The sequence below is a fragment of the Girardinichthys multiradiatus genome, chromosome 18 (genome assembly GCF_021462225.1).
Source record: "Girardinichthys multiradiatus isolate DD_20200921_A chromosome 18, DD_fGirMul_XY1, whole genome shotgun sequence".
NCBI classification, from domain to species: Eukaryota; Metazoa; Chordata; class Actinopteri; order Cyprinodontiformes; family Goodeidae; genus Girardinichthys; species Girardinichthys multiradiatus.
This window is the reverse complement of record NC_061810.1, coordinates 5,572,549-5,591,118: the sequence shown is the minus strand read 5'-3', so window position 1 is coordinate 5,591,118 and position 18,570 is coordinate 5,572,549. Positions and strand designations below refer to the sequence as shown.

At 40.6% G+C, this 18,570-nt stretch overlaps 1 protein-coding gene across 2 annotated transcripts; it reads left to right on the top strand.

The window, feature by feature from the left end:
• Window positions 1-386: 386 nt before the first annotated feature.
• Window positions 387-14,544, top strand: LOC124884738. 2 transcript variants are annotated; one of them, XM_047392785.1, is made up of 3 exons: window positions 387-504; window positions 595-946; window positions 14,318-14,544. In XM_047392785.1, the coding sequence occupies exons 1-3, from the start codon at window positions 392-394 to the stop codon at window positions 14,468-14,470; spliced, it is 618 nt and encodes a 205-aa protein (XP_047248741.1). In that variant the 5' UTR covers window positions 387-391; the 3' UTR covers window positions 14,471-14,544. The 2 variants fall into 2 exon arrangements, with proteins under 2 accessions (XP_047248741.1, XP_047248740.1); XM_047392784.1 differs by lacking the exon at window positions 14,318-14,544 and having other exon boundaries at window positions 595-1,374.
• Window positions 14,545-18,570: the final 4,026 nt, after the last annotated feature.

Genomic DNA, 18,570 nt, shown 5'->3' with positions numbered 1-18,570 from the left:
GAATAAACTGTGATTAACCACAATATGTCGCTCAGTTTCACTAGCCGCAAAATGAATTAAAAAGAACCTGCTTAACAACATGAAGTAGGCTAAAAGACTTCAAAAAAGCAACACATCATGTCCTGATTTAAAATAATTCAAGAACAGATACAAGAAAATAATTATTGACACCTAATAATCTGGAAAGTCTTCTATGAGTCTTCGAGATGTTATCAAACCACAGTGAGAGGCATTTTCCACGAATGAAGTAAATATGGAACAGTGATTAACCTTCCCAGGCCAACCTTCCAAAATGTATTTAAAAGTCCATTGTCAACTCTGTCGGGTCTGGGAGTATCTGTTTGTTTTCTGTTTCTTACCTGCTATTTACTTTGCTCAGTCCATAGGTGGCATGGGAGCTCATGGTGCACAGGTGACAGGTGTGGCTGATCCTGCTGATTGTTGCTGGGAGCATTTAAGCAGAAGTCTGCCAGCACTTCAACGCCTGAGTGTTAGCCAACAGTGGTAACAGACTCTCACCAGACTCTAGCTTTGTGCTTAAGCTTTCGTGTTTTCTTTGAGCTTCAACTAACCTTTGTGTGTCCTCCTTCCCAGCCCTGGCTCTGTTTCCAGTTCGTTACCTGATTTCTGGTTCCAAGATTCAAGCCTCCAGTTCCTTCTCTCGACAAACTCCAAGCTGGCAGCTTCCTGGCTCTGTGATCAACCGGCCACAATCACAAGCGAACCTTGTTCACCCTCCAACGAGCTCCCGTACAAGCCCCACCACCCAGCACACCACGCCACCTTCTTCACACCACGGACTAAGCTGAACTGGACATCCTGGAAACCTCCTTCAAGCACTCATAGACTAACCTACCTTGGATATTACCCTCCTCAGTTTCCTCTGGTCTCGTGCTCCCAGACTCCACATCTGTCTTTCCCCCTGGCGGTCCAATCATCTGTTCTAGTAAGCATTTCTATTACTTCAACTATATTAGTCATCCCATCACTCTGTTCTCCCCTTCTCTATGTAGTTGTAGATATACCGGTACTGGTTCTCTCACTACTACTCATTTCTGTAAAAATCTGTAAACGACTTCTGAGTGTATTTCTGCAAGTGGGTCAGATCCGTTTCTAGAGTCATGACAAACTCATCCAGGAGGTCACAAAAGAATCAGGAATAACATCTAAAGCACTACAGGCCTCAGTTCAGTTTAGTTTTTATAATTCAACAATAAGAAAGTTTCACCTAAAGGGAAATTCAAAAGTAGAAAATCAAAACAGAACACAAAGGCCAATCTCACCTCCGAAACATTTGGGTAAATATTCTGAGGACCAATGAGATAGAAGTGGAACTTTTTGGAGGGTTTGTGTCTATGTGTACTAACAACATTTCATAAAAAGAACATCATACCAACAGTGAAACATGGTGTTGTGATAGTTGTGGGCTGCTTTGCTTCTTCACCTGGATGAGTAAGGAAGACGAATAAACTATATATACAATATGAATAAGTGAGTCAAATATGGTTAAAAACCATGGCCAATCAAGTGATGCAACATTCAATGTTATTTTTGTTTGAGAACCAAGGACTAGCTTGAGGAATCAAAAAATGAAGTTAGGTTAGCGTTAGAACTAGAGTTGCCAACCGTCCCTTGAAAAACGGAATCGTCCCGTATTTAGAATAAAAAGTACACGTCCCGTATTGAGCTGAAACGGGACGCATGTAGTCCCGTATTATTAGGTGGATCAAAAATCTTCACTAAAATGTCAATAGAATCAATAAATGATGGGGTGCTTTATATTTAACATTACGGTAAATTCATTACCAGCCATATCCTGCTCTGTGACCAATGAGCTGACAGAATATTTCGGCTCATCTCATTGGCCAGCAGGTACCGTTGCTAAGGATAGATATAGGTGTTACGTCGATTCGCGTTTCCCCATCAGATACGGTTTCCCCAGCGTCTCCTCACCGCTTACGCGACAAAAAAGGCCCGTGTTTGTTCAGCGCTCGTAACCAGCGCGCCGTGCTTCCGCCGCAGGAGATCTACGGACACCGTGAAAGCTCAAACAACGTGTTTAGATAGATAGATAGATAGATAGATAGATAGTATCCCCAACATCCAGGCTATTGTACCCTTTGTCCTCAGCATCCCTTCTTCTAGTGGGTTTGTGGAAAATATTTTCTCCATCATGAAAAATAAGTGGACTGATGTGAGGAACAAATATTCTACTGAATTAATGAGAAGTGAGCTAATTTTCAGACTAATTAATGAAATGTCCTGCTCAGAGTTTTACTCTGTAGTCCTGAAAAACAAACAACTCCTTGCAGCAGCAAGAGCTCAAATGAAATATAAATGGAAAAAATAAGTTGTTTCTACATAATTCACTACTGCATTTTTTTAGTTCACTAGTTCAATATTTTTTTTCACCACAACTGTACAGTCATGGCCTTTAAGGCACAAGTGTTTATGTTTACAACTTTTCTACAGACTTTTTGTTTGCACTAAATGCACTATTACGAAAATGTTTTGCATTATACTGTTATGCTTTTTTATATTGTTTTAGGTTAAGCAGGACAGAGGTCTTTTCAATAGTGGTTTATTTATTTTAGAAGGATATTTGTTTTTGTCTAGTAATTTTATTTTGCAAAAAGAATAAATTATTTTATAAATTGCTGAATAATTATTTTTCCATGGATATTTGTATCAGTCAAAAACATGCATCAAATTAAACTTGGGTTCGAGTCCAATGTTTCCAAAGTCATTTCACACAAAGAAAAAGGGTGAAAAAAATCACCAGGCCGGTAGAGGTGCAGACAGTGGAGCTGGATAGCCCTACCAGGAGGTGTCCCTTATTTATTTATCAAGGAGTTGGCAACCCTACTTAGAACTGATTTAGACAATAATTTTTATATCATTTTTTTATTCAAGATGGCGCCGATGATGGCAGCCTCGGAGCTTTGCTCTCTCTTTGTATATTTTGTGTGTTTTTATGTTTTTCGAGCCACAGTACTGTGGTCTAGGGCCACAATTCTGTGGTCTCATTCAGCAGAGAGGAACTTCTCAACATTAGAGAGTCCTCTCTTGGGATTTTTTCACCATCTTTCATCAATCCAAGCTTCATTGAGCTGCTGGCGAGCGGAGCCACAGCACTGTATGGGATACTGCGCCGAAAGCATCGGAGAGGAAAGTGCCCTGGCGCGCTGGTAACGCTCCGCCAAAGAGGACTTTGCACACCACTGTCTTCAATCCATCTGGTAAATGTCTGCTCTCTAAGCAACAAGATGGACAAGCTGCTTCTTCTCACCTGGTAAAACACGGACCTCCGCGGATAAGCGGTTCTCTGCTTTACCGAGACATGGCTGAGTGAAAACATCCCGGACTGTGCATTGCTGTTGCTAGGTTTCCAGCTGTTCAGAGTGGATCGCAGCACGGAGCTATCGGGGAAGAAGCGAGGAGACGGAATCTGCTTTTATATAAATGAAGATTGGTTCATAAAAGTGCTGGGGAAAACATGTAGTCCTGATCTGGAGTCATTTGCCATAAACTGTAAACCTTTTCATTCACCGAGAGTTTTCCTCGTTTATAATAATTGGCTCATATTTTCCACCACATGGCTGCACTTCTGCCGCTGAAAAGCATCTCGCTGAGCATTGACGGCATATGGCCAATCTGCGTTTTAAAAACCACCCTTTAAATAAAGTTTATCTTAACTTTAGAAACACAACACAGAACACATCATTTGCTTCAATGAACAGTCTGTTTACATTAGCTGAGCAGCTAGTCTGCTAGCACTTAGCTGAGTTTTCTCAACACAAACAAAAAAACTAAACGTCATTAAACGAACATTATTTAGATTATTTCATTCTAAACTAATCTTCTCTGCCCAAACACCATGAACCGTGCTGAGGAAAAGGTTTCCACGCAATGAGTTGAGGTAAGCGAAGCTGTCCGGTCATCCACAAATGGACTGAACCATACAACAAACACACGTTCGGCTCCTTCAGTGGCCGCAATGCGGCGGGGTAGCGCTTGCTACCTGGATGTGCAATGCTGCGGTCCCAATGCCTTCTACCTCAGGCCGTGGGGAAAATCTGCTTCAGTTAGGGCTGCTTTTGGAAACCTCATAAGAAAAGTCAAGTCACGCTTGTCTTATTACATCCTTTTTATGAATGAACATCGGGTACTCGAAGAGCAAAATCATTACTTAACTTTGTTGCATACCATCACAGTGATTGTAGGGACTTTTGGATCCAAGTTGAAGAGTTATGTCTGCTCAATGGCAAGGAGACATTTGCGCGTTGTGTCCCTCGGTCCCGTCTCCTTGGTGGCCATGTGGTAGAGGCCGCCATGTGGAAACACAGCATTTTTGTTCAAACAGTGACATCACAGGGAATTAGCTATGACTCCTCCTCTTCCTGGGCTGAGTTAGTGTGACACTGAAAGGTGTAGAAAAGTTCATACTGGCCTCTGTTTATGTACAGTTCAGAGTCCATGTTCATTTATGTTGTAATCCATGGCTGGGGTCCCAACACTAAAAATGTCCTTTTCTACTGATATTAAAAGCTGAGTAATGATCTGAACTGTGGCAGCCTGTGACAGAAAAACAAAAACAGAAGAAGGAAGCCAATAATTGTTCACAGCAATGTTTAAGTCTGGAAAAGCAATGAAAGTTTAAAATAAAAGAGAGTAGGACGCCTGTAATGAAACCTAAGGATGTGATTGTCACATTTGTAATGGATGTTAGCTGTTCTTCTCTTGTGTTAGCAATGAAATTGGCCACTTGATGGATTAAAGGACCAAAACAAGTTTAACTGAAAACAACAACTGCAACAAGACTTTTCATTGACACAATGTTAATTCCAACTAAGTTAGCCAAGAACATGCCCTGCATGTTCACAGTATTAAGCTGTAGATCACATGATATTACGCAGGAGGAAAGAGAGATGTGTTAAGATTTTGTCAGCTGTCTAAATACAAGTTAATGAGTGGTCCCCCTCTCAACCACATGGTTCTGAATGAGGAACATGAACCTTTCACTCCACCCTCTATTAAAAACACATGACCAGTCACACACACACACAAACACACACACACACAGACTCTGTTTTCTGTTTCTGATGTGTGCTTGAATGTAGCGTTCTTAGAAAATCCACAAAACGACATCCAGTTACCAGAATATTCACTTCAGGGATGAGCCTCAGTGTGAAGTATTCACATTACAATCAGCTTCCACCCTGAATTCCACCCACACACTGTGATCAAATACACATGCAATTTCTTGGTTGTAATTCAGTAAGACGAGAACATGTTTGGGAGGACACACGAAGAAGTTGGACCATTCTGAAACATCCGATGAGATTGTCTTCTTGGTGTAGCACTGATGTTATGGATGAAGTACAGGGGTTGGACAATGAAACTGAAACACTTGGTTTTAGACCACAATAATTTATTAGTATGGCGTAGGGCCTCCTTTTGCGGTCAATACAGCATCAATTCGTCTTGGGGATGACATATACAAGTCCTGCACAGTGGTCAGAGGGATTTTAAGCCATTCTTCTTGCAGGATAGTGGCCAGGTCACTACGTGATACTGGTGGAGGAAAACGTTTCCTGACTCGCTCCTCCAAAACACCCCAAAGTGGCTCAATAATATTTAGATCTGGTGACTGTGCAGGCCATGGGAGATGTTCGACTTCACTTTCATGTTCATCAAACCAATCTTTCACCAGTCTTGCTGTGTGTATTGGTGCATTGTCATCCTAATACACGGCACCGCCTTCAGGATACAATGTTTGAACCATTGGATGCACATGGTCCTCAAGAATGGTTCGGTAGTTCTTGGCAGTGACGCACCCATCTAGCACAAGTATTGGGCCGAGGGAATGCCATGATATGGCAGCCCAAACCATCACTGATCCAGCCCCATGCTTCACTCTGGGCATGCAACAGTCTGGATGGTACGCTTCTTTGGGGCTTCTCCACACCGTAACTCTCCCGGATGTGGGGAAAACCGTAAAGGTGGACTCATCAGAGAACAATACATGTTTCACATTGTCCACAGCCCAAGATTTGCGCACGTTGCACCATTGAAACCGATGTTTGGCATTGGCACGAGTGACCAAAGGTTTGGCTATTGCAGCCCGGCTGTGTATATTGACCCTGTGGAGCTCCTGACGGACAGTTCTGGTGGAAACAGGAGAGTTGAGATGCACATTTAATTCTGCCGTGATTTGGACAGCCGTGGTTTTATGTTTTTTGGATACAATCCGGGTTAGCACCCGAACATCCCTTTCAGACATCTTCCTCTTGCGTCCACAGTTAATCCTGTTGGATGTGGTTCGTCCTTCTTGGTGGTATGCTGACATTACCCTGGATACCGTGGCTCTTGATACATCACAAAGACTTGCTGTCTTGGTCACAGATGCGCCAGCAAGACGTGCACCAACAATTTGTCCTCTCTTGAACTCTAGTATGTCCCCCATAATATTGTGTGCATTTCAATATTTTGAGCAAAACTGTGCTCTTACCCTGCTAATTGAACCTTCACACTCTGCTCTTACTGGTGCAATGTGCAATCAATGAAGACTGGCTACTAAGCTGGTCCAATTTAGCCATAAAACCTCCCACACTAAAATGACAGGTGTTTCAGTTTCATTGTCCAACCCCTGTAAAGGCCTGATGGATCACACATGTTCTCTAAATGATGCTTTATCAGGAAGTTATCTCAAGAATAAAATAAGTTTCTGCAGCCTTTTAAGAGAACAGTTTCACAAACCTCACAATTAAAAGTCTTCAAATTCGAGAAAGTCCTTCTTGTTCCTAAGCACAAACTGTTGGAAACCAAGTAACACTTGCTTACTCGTCTCAAAGGTTCCAGTAAGAATGTCTTAAGATGCAGCAACAAGTCTCCTGGGAACATTGAAATGGAGCAGGTCGTTACTAGACTCTGTCCATGCCTCTGTCCCTGTACAGCTGCAAAAACCTGCAGCAGCCCCACATCTGGCAGCGCCAGCTACCTGCCGGGACTGTGGCAATGTCAGCCGGTCTGAAGTCACTGCTGCTGTCGTTTAGCACCCAGCCATCAGTCACAGCCCAGGTGCTGATGGAAAGTGTGTGTGCGTGCTCTTGGTGGGTGGTTTTGCCTTTTATTTATTGTAATTTTGATTATTATGATAATCCTTCCATTCATCCATTAAAATTAGTGCCATGGTCTCCCGAGCAGATCTTGAAAACATTATTCATGCATTCACGTTATCTCGTCTAGTCTAAATAAACTGAGAGAAGGTAAGAATTAGTCACTTTCTGATGCTAATCCAACTTTTTTTTCTTATTACAGCTTGGCGTTTTTACTTCTTTTGTGTCTTAAATTTGAACCCAAGACTAAACTAAACTCTAAAGTTTAGCAGCTCAATTGTTTTGACTGGCTAATGTTCCCCATGTGCCCGCCTCTGTTTCCTGACCACAGTGGTTCTATCCACTGGCCAAGAGGTGAACTGGTGCTGGGATAGGACAGGTTTTCATTGCTAGGCCCAGAGCCTGGTTCGGTGGAAACACAAAGAACTGGTGCTTGGTAAAACACTAGCACCAGTTAGTCCAGTTTTTACACTTTGGTGAAAAAGGCCCCTTTAGGTCAGACCAGTTTGCAGTGATATTAAAGGACGTATGGATTACTCTAAAATGTCCTAGATGGCCCTGCACGGAACTGGACCTCAAACGCTTGGACTGTGTGCCTTTCTACTCTTCCTCCAGACTCTGGGAGGTTTACTGCCAAATGAAATTCTAAATTTACTTTAATCTGAAAAAAAGGACTTTGAACCATAGAGCAACAGCTCAGTCAATAGGAAAGACACTACTGATGCTGTCTCTGGTTCAGGAGGGGTGGGAGTGCCTTCTGAACCTCTACCAAACCTCTGAAAGGCCCTTGCTTTACAATAGTGTCAAATCTGCAGAAATCCCTGTTGCTTGTGCATATTTCACCATACTTTTCCACTCAGCTTTCTATTAGTATACATTTATAGATCACTCATTTATAGATCAGGACATTTCTGTATTTTAAAAATCACCTTGGGCTCTTTCTATACTCTGATTTTCTAAGAAAGTACATGTCAGCTCTCATCAACTGTAAACCATAATCATCATAGGGAATGAATTTGTATATTATCCAAAATTTTAAATTCAATGTGCAAAATACATTACCTTTTTGTTAATATGTACCTATACAGTACATAAACTGGTGCTGGTGCTGGAGCAGACTCTAACTGGTTCTTCAGATACACAATTAAGGATTTGTATTAGTTTCCAAAAATCTACCATTTTATGTAACTGAAAGCTTCTCTTTCAGTAAATGTTTAAACCTCTTTTGGCTTTACTGTTCACTGAAATGCATTCAAAGAGTTTATCTTTTAATTAACTGTAATTTTGTCAATATTCAAGCAAAGGGTGTCTTCTTAATCACTGTTTTTAACAGTGGTTTAAAAAATCCATTTAATATCCTCTTGAATAAAAACCATATGTTCATGCTGCTGCAGAATGGGGAAAAATATTGAAAAGAGAAACATTGAAGCCTCTGATTAGCTTCTGCTGGAGCTGAAGATTAAGAAGCAAGCGCCTGCCTGACAACAGCTGGGTATCGGGTGACTTTCATGGCTGGGGCAAGAGATAAAGCTGGGCTAAGAGATAAAGCTGGTCTTGTTTGGAGCTTTTTCCAGTAGTTCACCACAAATTTCAGAATGATGACTTTATTATAATTTTTGTAGGGTTGGTGCAGGTTATAGCAGAACATCTTCTTGTTTTTTTATTTTCCATTTGGTAGAACATTCCTGATGTGCTCAAAGGCCATCATTTTTCCAAGCAGACAGTGTGAGAAGCTTCTTTTTATTTTATTTTTGTCTGATAATTCTGACAAAAGTGATTTATTGTTTTCTCAATTTCTGTTGTCACAACTGACATATATCTGCCGTGCTTCACCATGATATTTCAGTAGTGTTTGAAAACTGTCCTTGTTTTCTTCTTCATTCGAGAAGATTGGCTGGAAACATACCTTGTTGAGGTCTAGACTTTCAAGGCTCCCTTTTCTTCTTTATGTATTCCTCCTGTCTCGCCTTTCTTTTTTATTTCTCAGGTAAAGTTGTGGGATGCTCATTCTCCATAGCCCATGGCCTGTGTCTTTAAAGTAACTAATGTCAGACAGTTGTCTAGCTCCACATAACACTCACTACATAGATAATTAGCCAGATTTTTTCCCTATCTCTATGGTCGGTAAATTTGAGTCCAAACACCCATACATTGTGACCTACCTGTAAATCACAGTTCATAAATGCACTTAAAAAAAAAAAAAAAAACAATTACCAAAACCTTCATAAAATAATGGCCTATGTCATTTTTTGTCAATAATTATTTTTTTTTGCCTGAATAATCTTCTTATGATGCTAGCCACCTCTTGCAAAATTGTCTAAATCCTCCATTGAGGAGGTCATGCAATTCCATGCCTGGTTCCTATGTCAAGAGTGTGACTTAGGCCCTGTCCCAATACTCGCACTTCCACCCTTGTGTCCCTGAATTGCGCGTTCCCGTTGATGGGTTCGAGTGCAGAGTGTGTCCCAATTCTCCAGAGTGGTCCTTAGCCCCGCCCCCTCTGTGCCCCACATCCGCCCTTCGGCGAAGCCCACATCGAAGCGGACTTCGCCGAAGTATATTACCCACAATTCACTGCTGCAGGTGACGTTCTGAGCAAAAACCAATCACAACCGTCAACATAACCAGCCATCAAATCAGAATAATAAGAACTGCGTCAACTTTAGACAGCAAGCCGACAAATATATTTTTTTACTGGTTTTCCAGACTCAACATTGTAAGAAACCACTGGGTTCAGAGTGAGTCTGGGCAGTCAGTAGGCCATAACACTGAAGTTACCTTTCAAACAAACACTGGCGCAGCGAAAGTCTGGTGTATAAGCCTCCGACGCTTCCTGCACTTTCTTCTCCTCAAAACAATTGCTTGTTGCAGTTTTAAATAGTTTTATTTAGCAGCAAGACTGTGAAAACAGCCCTGGTTCCCGCCCTTTTTGATGTTGCAGTTACGGTGCAGAGGTGCAAGTCGATGACGTAACCCATACTGTCCCAATTCTCCAATTTTGCACGCTTGTAACCTGCGCACTTCAACCCTTACATGCATTTGTACAAAGTAAACACTTCATAGAGGGGCGTAGGGTGTAGTGTGGGAATTGGGACAGGGCATTAGACAGTTTTACAGGCTTTTCAAAATGGCGACCGCTTCAGGAAAAAACAAAATCTACTCTGCCACTGAAAATAGCCACTGAAGCTATTTCCATAATTCAGGGTTCAACCACTATTGGTAAGTGATAAGGATGACTGCGATATAGACTAGGCATTAAATATTGCATTGATATTTAGTAATTTAATTATGTCTTTCAGTCAGCATTTTTGTCCGCAAAGTAGCTAAAGTTGCTAGCTACAGAAGCTAGCAGTTAACAAAGAGTGGAAGAGCTCCCAGAACCTGTCTGTAACAAGTAATAATTTTGTCAACTATTTTCTTTCTTTTTAAAGATTACTTCATCAACTGTTTTTCTTTAAATTTTCCACATTATATGATCTAATCAAGAAAGATATGTAGCTTAATAGAAAGGACCACATGTAATGATTATCTCAACACTCTATCTTTTTGGGTGAAATTGTTAATAAATATTACATATATTTTGTGAAGTTTTTAGTGTTTCCTGAAAAACTGAAAAATTGACTTAGGCCATTGTTTTAGGAAGGTGATGTTGGGATTATGAATCTGATAATTTTATTTAATATTTAGTATTAATATTTTAATATTTTATCAAATAATATTTCGGTCTGTTAAGGGTTGTCCTGTGAATAACAGCCCAGTAAGGCAATGGTATTAGGACAAAATAGAAAGGTGTGAGACAAGCTCTGACATTATTGAACAGCAAAACTCTGCACATACAGGTCCTTCTCAAAATATTAGCATATTGTGATAAAGTTCATTATTTTCCATAATGTCATGATGAAAATTTAACATTCATATATTTTAGATTCATTGCACACTAACTGAAATATTTCAGGTCTTTTATTGTCTTAATACGGATGATTTTGGCATACAGCTCATGAAAACCCAAAATTCCTATCTCACAAAATTAGCATATTTCATCCGACCAATAAAAGAAAAGTGTTTTTAATACAAAAAACGTCAATCTTCAAATAATCATGTACAGTTATGCACTCAATACTTGGTCGGAAATCCTTTTGCAGAAATAACTGCTTCAATGCGGCGTGGCATGGAGGCAATCAGCTTGTGGCACTGCTGAGGTCTTATGGAGGCCCAGGATGCTTCGATAGCGGCCTTTAGCTCATCCAGAGTGTTGGGTCTTGAGTCTCTCAACGTTCTCTTCACAATATCCCACAGATTCTCTATGGGGTTCAGGTCAGGAGAGTTGGCAGGCCAATTGGGCACAGTGATACCATGGTCAGTAAACCAGTTACCAGTGGTTTTGGCACTGTGAGCAGGTGCCAGGTCGTGCTGAAAAATGAAATCTTCATCTCCATAAAGCTTTTCAGCAGATGGAAGCATGAAGTGCTCCAAAATCTCCTGATAGCTAGCTGCATTGACCCTGCCCTTGATAAAACACAGTGGACCAACACCAGCAGCTGACACGGCACCCCAGACCATCACTGACTGTGGGTACTTGACACTGGACTTCTGGCATTTTGGCATTTCCTTCTCCCCAGTCTTCCTCCAGACTCTGGCACCTTGATTTCCGAATGACATGCAGAATTTGCTTTCATCCGAAAAAAGTACTTTGGACCACTGAGCAACAGTCCAGTGCTGCTTCTCTGTAGCCCAGGTCAGGCGCTTCTGCCGCTGTTTCTGGTTCAAAAGTGGCTTGACCTGGGGAATGCAGCTGTAGCCCATTTCCTGCACACGCCTGTGCACGGTGGCTCTCTGGATGTTTCTACTCCAGACTCAGTCCACTGCTTCCGCAGGTCCCCTAAGGTCTGGAATCGGCCCTTCTCCACAATCTTCCTCAGGGTCCGGTCACCTCTTCTCGTTGTGCAGCGTTTTCTGCCACACTTTTTCCTTCCCACAGACTTCCCACTGAGGTGCCTTGATACAGCACTCTGGGAACAGCCTATTCGTTCAGAAATTTATTTCTGTGTCTTACCCTCTTGCTTGAGGGTGTCAATAGTGGCCTTCTGGACAGCAGTCAGGTCGGCAGTCTTACCCATGATTGGGGTTTTGAATGATGAACCAGGCTGGGAGTTTTAAAGGCCTCAGGAATCTTTTGCAGGTGTTTAGAGTTAACCCATGATTCAAATGATTAGGTTCATAGCTCGTTTAGAGACCCTTTTAATGATATGCTAATTTTGTGAGATAGGAATTTTGGGTTTTCATGAGCTGTATGCCAAAATCATCCGTATTAAGACAATAAAAGACCTGAAATATTTCAGTTAGTGTGCAATGAATCTAAAATATATGAATGTTAAATTTTCATCATGACATTATGGAAAATAATGAACTTTATCACAATATGCTAATATTTTGAGAAGGACCTGTATATGGAATGAATTCACACAATTTCTTAAAATACAAGAATTTATTAACAAAAATAAGTCAACTCAAAGTCAAACATATTTCAATCAACAAACTCTTTACCATGCTAAAACAATCCAACTAAACTACCAAGCAGAATTAAAGAATAACGAAGACTAATAGGGTATGTACAATATAAACAAGTTGATCAAAGATGATTGAGAACCATGACCAAAAGAGTGATGCAACATTACCATGCAATGTTAGTTATGTTTGATAACCAAGGATTATCTTGAAGAATCTGGAAATGAAGTTAAGTTAGTCTTGGAACCAACTTAGGCAATAATCAGCAAACATTTAGACAACTATTCACAATGCAAGATCAGATAAAATATTATTTTAATAAAATAATGTTTTAACTAATGATCTGCTGAATAAAACCAACCTTCTGGATTACCATTTCTCAACGGTGTCTAATTAACTGCCTTTATTTATTAAAATAATATTTAAAAAAATATTATTAAGGGAGTATTCTGGAAAAGAGCCAAATCTTTCTGGAGAAATGGGGCTTAATGGTGTTTACTTAGTTATCAAACTTAGCAAAATGATGTTTAGGGACTCATTATTTACTGGATTGAAAACTAAACCTTTCTGGGTAAAATTATTTGGCAGCAAGCACATGTCCTTACCTGTTAGCAGTTGAAGCTAACAAAGAAGCTGCTAGCTTAGCACCAGAATCAAACACATACCTTTAAAATACCAGGGTTAATAAAAGGGTCAAAATGCATAAACGCGGACGGCGCATTATGATCAACCTTCTGTTTAAAATCACCCTTTAAATAAAGTTTGTCTTAACTTTAAAAACCCACAAACACAGAACACAACCTGAACACGTGTGCTGCAGATATTCTGCTAGCACCAGAGGTCTGAACATCGCTCGCTGCACTAGACTGTAGTGAGGCTGTTTTTGGATAAAACACAAGCTCAGTCATGAGTTAAACGAAGTCCAGTCCAGCAAGAAATCTTCAGAACTCTAAAAAGGAGAAACTTAACAGCAGCCCCACAAATGGCTGGCCTAACTCACAAGCAAACTCATTGGGTCAAGAATAAGCACTTCATTTACATCTCAAGGATAAGGGACACTTGTTTGATGACAGCCATGTGAATATTTTAGACAGGGAAGACAGGTGGTCTGAGAGAAGAGTGAAGGAAGCCATTTATGTTAAACATGGAAAAACCAGCATTAAACAGAGGAGTTGGTCTCAGATTTTTATATATCTAACACCTACTCTGTAGCCATGACTTGTCTCCCCAGATGATTCTACTTGAATTTACACCTTGGCACATGAGAGCAAAACAACTCACATGAAATCGTTAGGGACAAGTCTGGAACGTCAAGCAACAACGTCGCAAACATTGAGCTAAATAGAGGGTAGGACCAGTGACTCATGTGTTTTAACTGCCCTATTGGTGACTTCAGAGGTCCGATTAGTGTGATTGTTCAGACTACAGTTTATGAGCCTGTTACATCCAACCATTTTCAGAACTAAAGAAGCCTTTTGGGGGAGAGGTAAAACGTCTTCAAGAAAAGTCCAGTTTCCTTCTACCTAAGCACTTTAGATTGCCATATTCTAAATGACTGAGAATCTGCACCAGTATTTCTATAATTCGTAATGATCAATATGCCTAAAAAGTAGAAACTGCAACGTCATACTTTATTAAATGTGTAGAAAACTGACACTTCATAGCATAATAAGTATTGTTTGTTTTGTTTTAAGGATCAGCTGTTTTCAACACCTCCCTTTACACCCGTGATATTGTGTTTCTGTTTACCATGTGCGTTCCATGTGTGTGATGTGAGTGCAACGGAAGGTGAGTGTGACACAGATGGGGATAGAGTCCACCATAAGCCAGCCAACACCAACATCTGAAACGCCTCAGTGGGTTTAATGCGCACTCAGACGCCATCACCCACCCACCACACCCAAATCCAGAGCAGCCTAAAAGTCCCCTTTCTCCCTACTCACCCCCACCCCTGATCCTCCCTCATTTTCCTGCCACTCTTGGGCTGCAGGTAAAATGTTGCACAAAACACATGTTTAGAGCTTCAGTCTAATTTACCCTGATAGGTCTGAGCTCCTCCAAATATAGATGCAATATACACACAGCATATTTGAATGCTTCTCTTGGCTCAGGTCACTGACATCATCATAATGTTTTTTCCAATAAATTAGGGGCTGAACACCAGGACAGATGTTTTCCATCAGCATCTGTGCTTCACCAGTGCTCCCAGTGGACAGAAACACACCACTGTTGATGGCCCACATAGCTGTATACACTCAGAAGAAGAAAAATGTCTGTTCTCTTCCCCTTTTAAAATACTTTATGTATGTTCCATAAAGTGGCATTTTGCTCTGTGTAATGAGCCGAAGCTCTGACATATCATACTGATCCCAACAGCTTCAGGGCCATTGTTTTATACAACTGCTGACTTTACATACACACACTGCAGTTACATAACACTTAAATTCCTACATATGTCCCATATATTAGAAAATGGCCAGCTGCAAGGATTCAAACACTGGCAATAGAGCTCATGGCTGTGGACTTTTCAGTGCCATTGTGATTATTTTCTACACTTTGTCTGAAATATTGACCAGAATCGATAGTGACAATCAACTCAAACAGAAGAGGAATGTTAATCTCCCGAGACAGGCACTACAATGACCAATCAGATAATCGGATTAATAGGGGTTAGTGAAACTCAGCCCTAGTTTTGCCCCCTCGGTCTGATCATAAAAAATGCACAACTGTTTGCAGATGTTATCATCAAAATTATATGTCTCTTCTATTCCCCCTATAGCTTGTTATGTTTTAGCTTGAAACCAAGTTGAGTATTTAAGTAAAGCTACAGTATTGCCTGAAACAGCCTTTGACTTGTGAGTCTGTCCGTTATCCTCATGAATATCATTTAGAAACAACTAATCAGCAGTTGGAATATGCACTCCTAGCTATGTCATGTATGTGTTAAAACTGGGCCGCAGCCTGGTTTAGAAGGCTAACGTCTTCCAAATGTGCTGTGACGTGCAGAGAGATGACATCATGTGTGCCTAAACCATTTTATGCCGGAGCAGCGTGTAGTGGAAAGTCCCTCTGTTTCTGCTGAGATGTGAGCAGCAATCACAGCACTGCATCGGACTGGCTCCTGATCCAAACTATACCTCCAGAGAGGCTGACCAATTGCACAGGCATGTTCCCACCAACTTCTGGCTCTCTGTGTCCTTGTGTTTATGCTTATGGGAATGTTGATTTGTGCATGAATGTCTACATGCAAGTGTTTGTGTGTTCCCACCAAGCAATCCTAAGTCTGCAACAGGTGCAGCTGATTAACTAAGCCTTCTTTCTTTTAGAGGAATTTTTGAGAGGAAATACTCCACTCCTCTCCTTTCCCTTTGAGAACATTTGCTTTTCTTCTATTTGGCCCCACTCAAGACAAAAGAGAGAGATCTCAGCTGCTCCTGGGTTAGATGCTCCTGATCCATCAAACTCCAGAAAAGTTGATTTTATCCCCTCCAGGCATTGCAGAGATATCTTTATATTCTGTTTAGGTCATTTTTCAGTCTGTTCAGTTTTCTGTATCATCTGTTATGTTTTTCCAACTGTTATGTCACAGTATTTGCTGCGGAACAGCTAAATACGGTCATTGACCTCCAGCTGATAAATGTTGCGTATTTGTCATATTGATTTATCACTGCAAATTTGTAGTCCAAGCTCAAATATGGTTATGCTGCAAGAGGATAAGTGCGGTTCAGTTGTTGGGTGTAGTGACCCACACAATTCATTACACGGTCCCCCAGCATTAGAACCTCTTTGAAATGCCTGGTTAGGTATCAAGAAGGATTTATTAAAACACTTAATCTGATTAAGGGGTCAGTTCCTTCTGTCTACAAAAACGATTGACGCAGCAAAGCACTAAGCTGAAAATAACACTAAAATGACAACAAACTTTATTTTAGACATAAATTTATTGTGTGCTGATATGACGTCCTGGCCATTCCTCTGAAAGCAGTAGCATCGTGCCTTCTTATGTTAGTTCTGTATGCTGCTTTGAGCTCCTCAAGGACAGAACCGTACTGCGTGTTTTGAATATTATTATTACATAAACAGTTTAGCATTAGTTTTACCGTTTTCGTCTTGTTTCTGCTGCACAAGATAATTATTATCAAACAACAAAAATGGCCAAACGGATTAAAGTGGAGCGCACCTCGACCTGGATGGGGGCAGGGTGTGAAGTGCCTCAAGAGCATTTAAAGAAACTGCACCAAAACAAGTTGCTCTCAGACGCACCTCAGAACAGGGCTAAAAGAAGGGCCTGTGGAAGTTCAATTACAAGAAATTCAGACCAAAGCATTCCAGTCCCACTTTATATAGACCACAACTGAATGATATAAATGCGAAAAGGAAGGATTTAAAAGTATGATATATTTCTTTTAAAGCTGAAGTCCTTCCTTGTTTTAATGTGGATGTCACACTGTTGATTCCATGATTTTAGAGTGTAAAAATTACATTTGCCAGGGCTTTTGCTATCAAACATATATACACACACAGTTTTATAAAATGATGAAGATTACTACCATTAGCATAATAAAAGCCAATGGCCATAATGTTACTGTACAGCCTTTGCCAATAAAACACAGGATACAATAATTCCAATAAAAATCATCAAACTGCAGTAAAAGACTCACATTCGGATCTCTAAAGACTTAAAAGCTAAACCACTTTCTGTGGCATTAAAGCACAAGAACTGGCCTAAATCCAAAATCTTCTAGTCAACTCAAGTCAAGTTTATTGATATAGCGCTTTTCAGCAACAAGACACTCAAAGCACTGTACATGAGGAAAACATTACAATGATACAGAAAATCAAACACAGAACAACAAATCAAATGACATTAATAATCCTTGGGGGGTTTACTGATAAGAGCTGGTTCTAATCCAATCTTTCTAATAGAGGTAATCAGCTAATTAACTCCTCTGTCGTAAGGAATTCCTCCTGTGCTAGAAAAAAAATGATAATATTAATCTTTGAGGTCATTGGTATGAGGCAGCTGTGGTCCCATCATTAGTAATAGTAGTAATAGTAACAGTCATGGGCACTCACTGAAGACTAAGTAGAGAATCTGGGTCACTGGTAGGTCCAAACTTTTTAAATACTAATAATGTTTGGCTTTCACTGGTATGAAATTGTTGTAATACAATCCTTCTAAGAAATCTAAAAATCTATGAATCCTTCTAAGAAATGTAAAAATCTCTGGTCATTGGTGTAAAAATAGCTGTAGTCACATTTTCAAATACTAATAATATTTGGCTTTTGCTGGTAATCCTTCTGAGAAATCTGAAAATCTATGAAACGTAATGAAATCACACATTTAGGTAACGTAAGATAGGAGGGAAAAAAATCATATTTTGTCAATAGCCAGTTAGCAGAGGTTGCCAAGGCTACATTGGGGTGCCAGATTTAGAAAAACAATAAATGTTGTGGTTCAGGCAGTTGTGAATTTCCAACTACCTTAAGAGTTTTACTGGTATGTCTCAATTGTGAATCCAAATAGCCAAATTTCTGGTATTTTCCGCAGATCTGGAGCTTACAATTTCTCCAAGATTATATCCTTTAACCTCTGAATCCAACCGCTGCCAGGCTGCAATTCGTGTCCAGCTTGCGATTCTGCTCTTTTAACATTTCAGTCTGAGTGTTGATCGCTCTACAGACTCCATCCAACATCGCAGGCAGCTTTGGAACGCTTTGAACAGCTGCCCACGTTTTGCGAATCACTCGATAAGCCAGGTAACCACCAACTCCAAAAAGCAGAAATCCTGTTATCAAAAGTCCAAATATATACACATTTTGTATGTCCTCGGCCATCATCGTAGTCAGTTACACAATCTTCCACTGCTGCCAAGAATCCATTGTGTATCCAGAGAAGAAGGTCCCGTCTGGACAAGAGGGTCTCCTTTACCCTGTCTTCCCGTCG

What these genes read in the sequence shown, in the direction of transcription:
- LOC124884738 (XM_047392784.1), top strand. Translation starts at nt 392, where the DNA reads ATGGGAGCTCATGGTGCACAGGTGACAGGTGTGGCTGATCCTGCTGAT. An exon ending in CTGAGTGTTAGCCAACAGTG is followed by an intron (nt 505 to 594) that starts GTAACAGACTCT and finishes CCTCCTTCCCAG; the next exon opens with CCCTGGCTCTGTTTCCAGTT.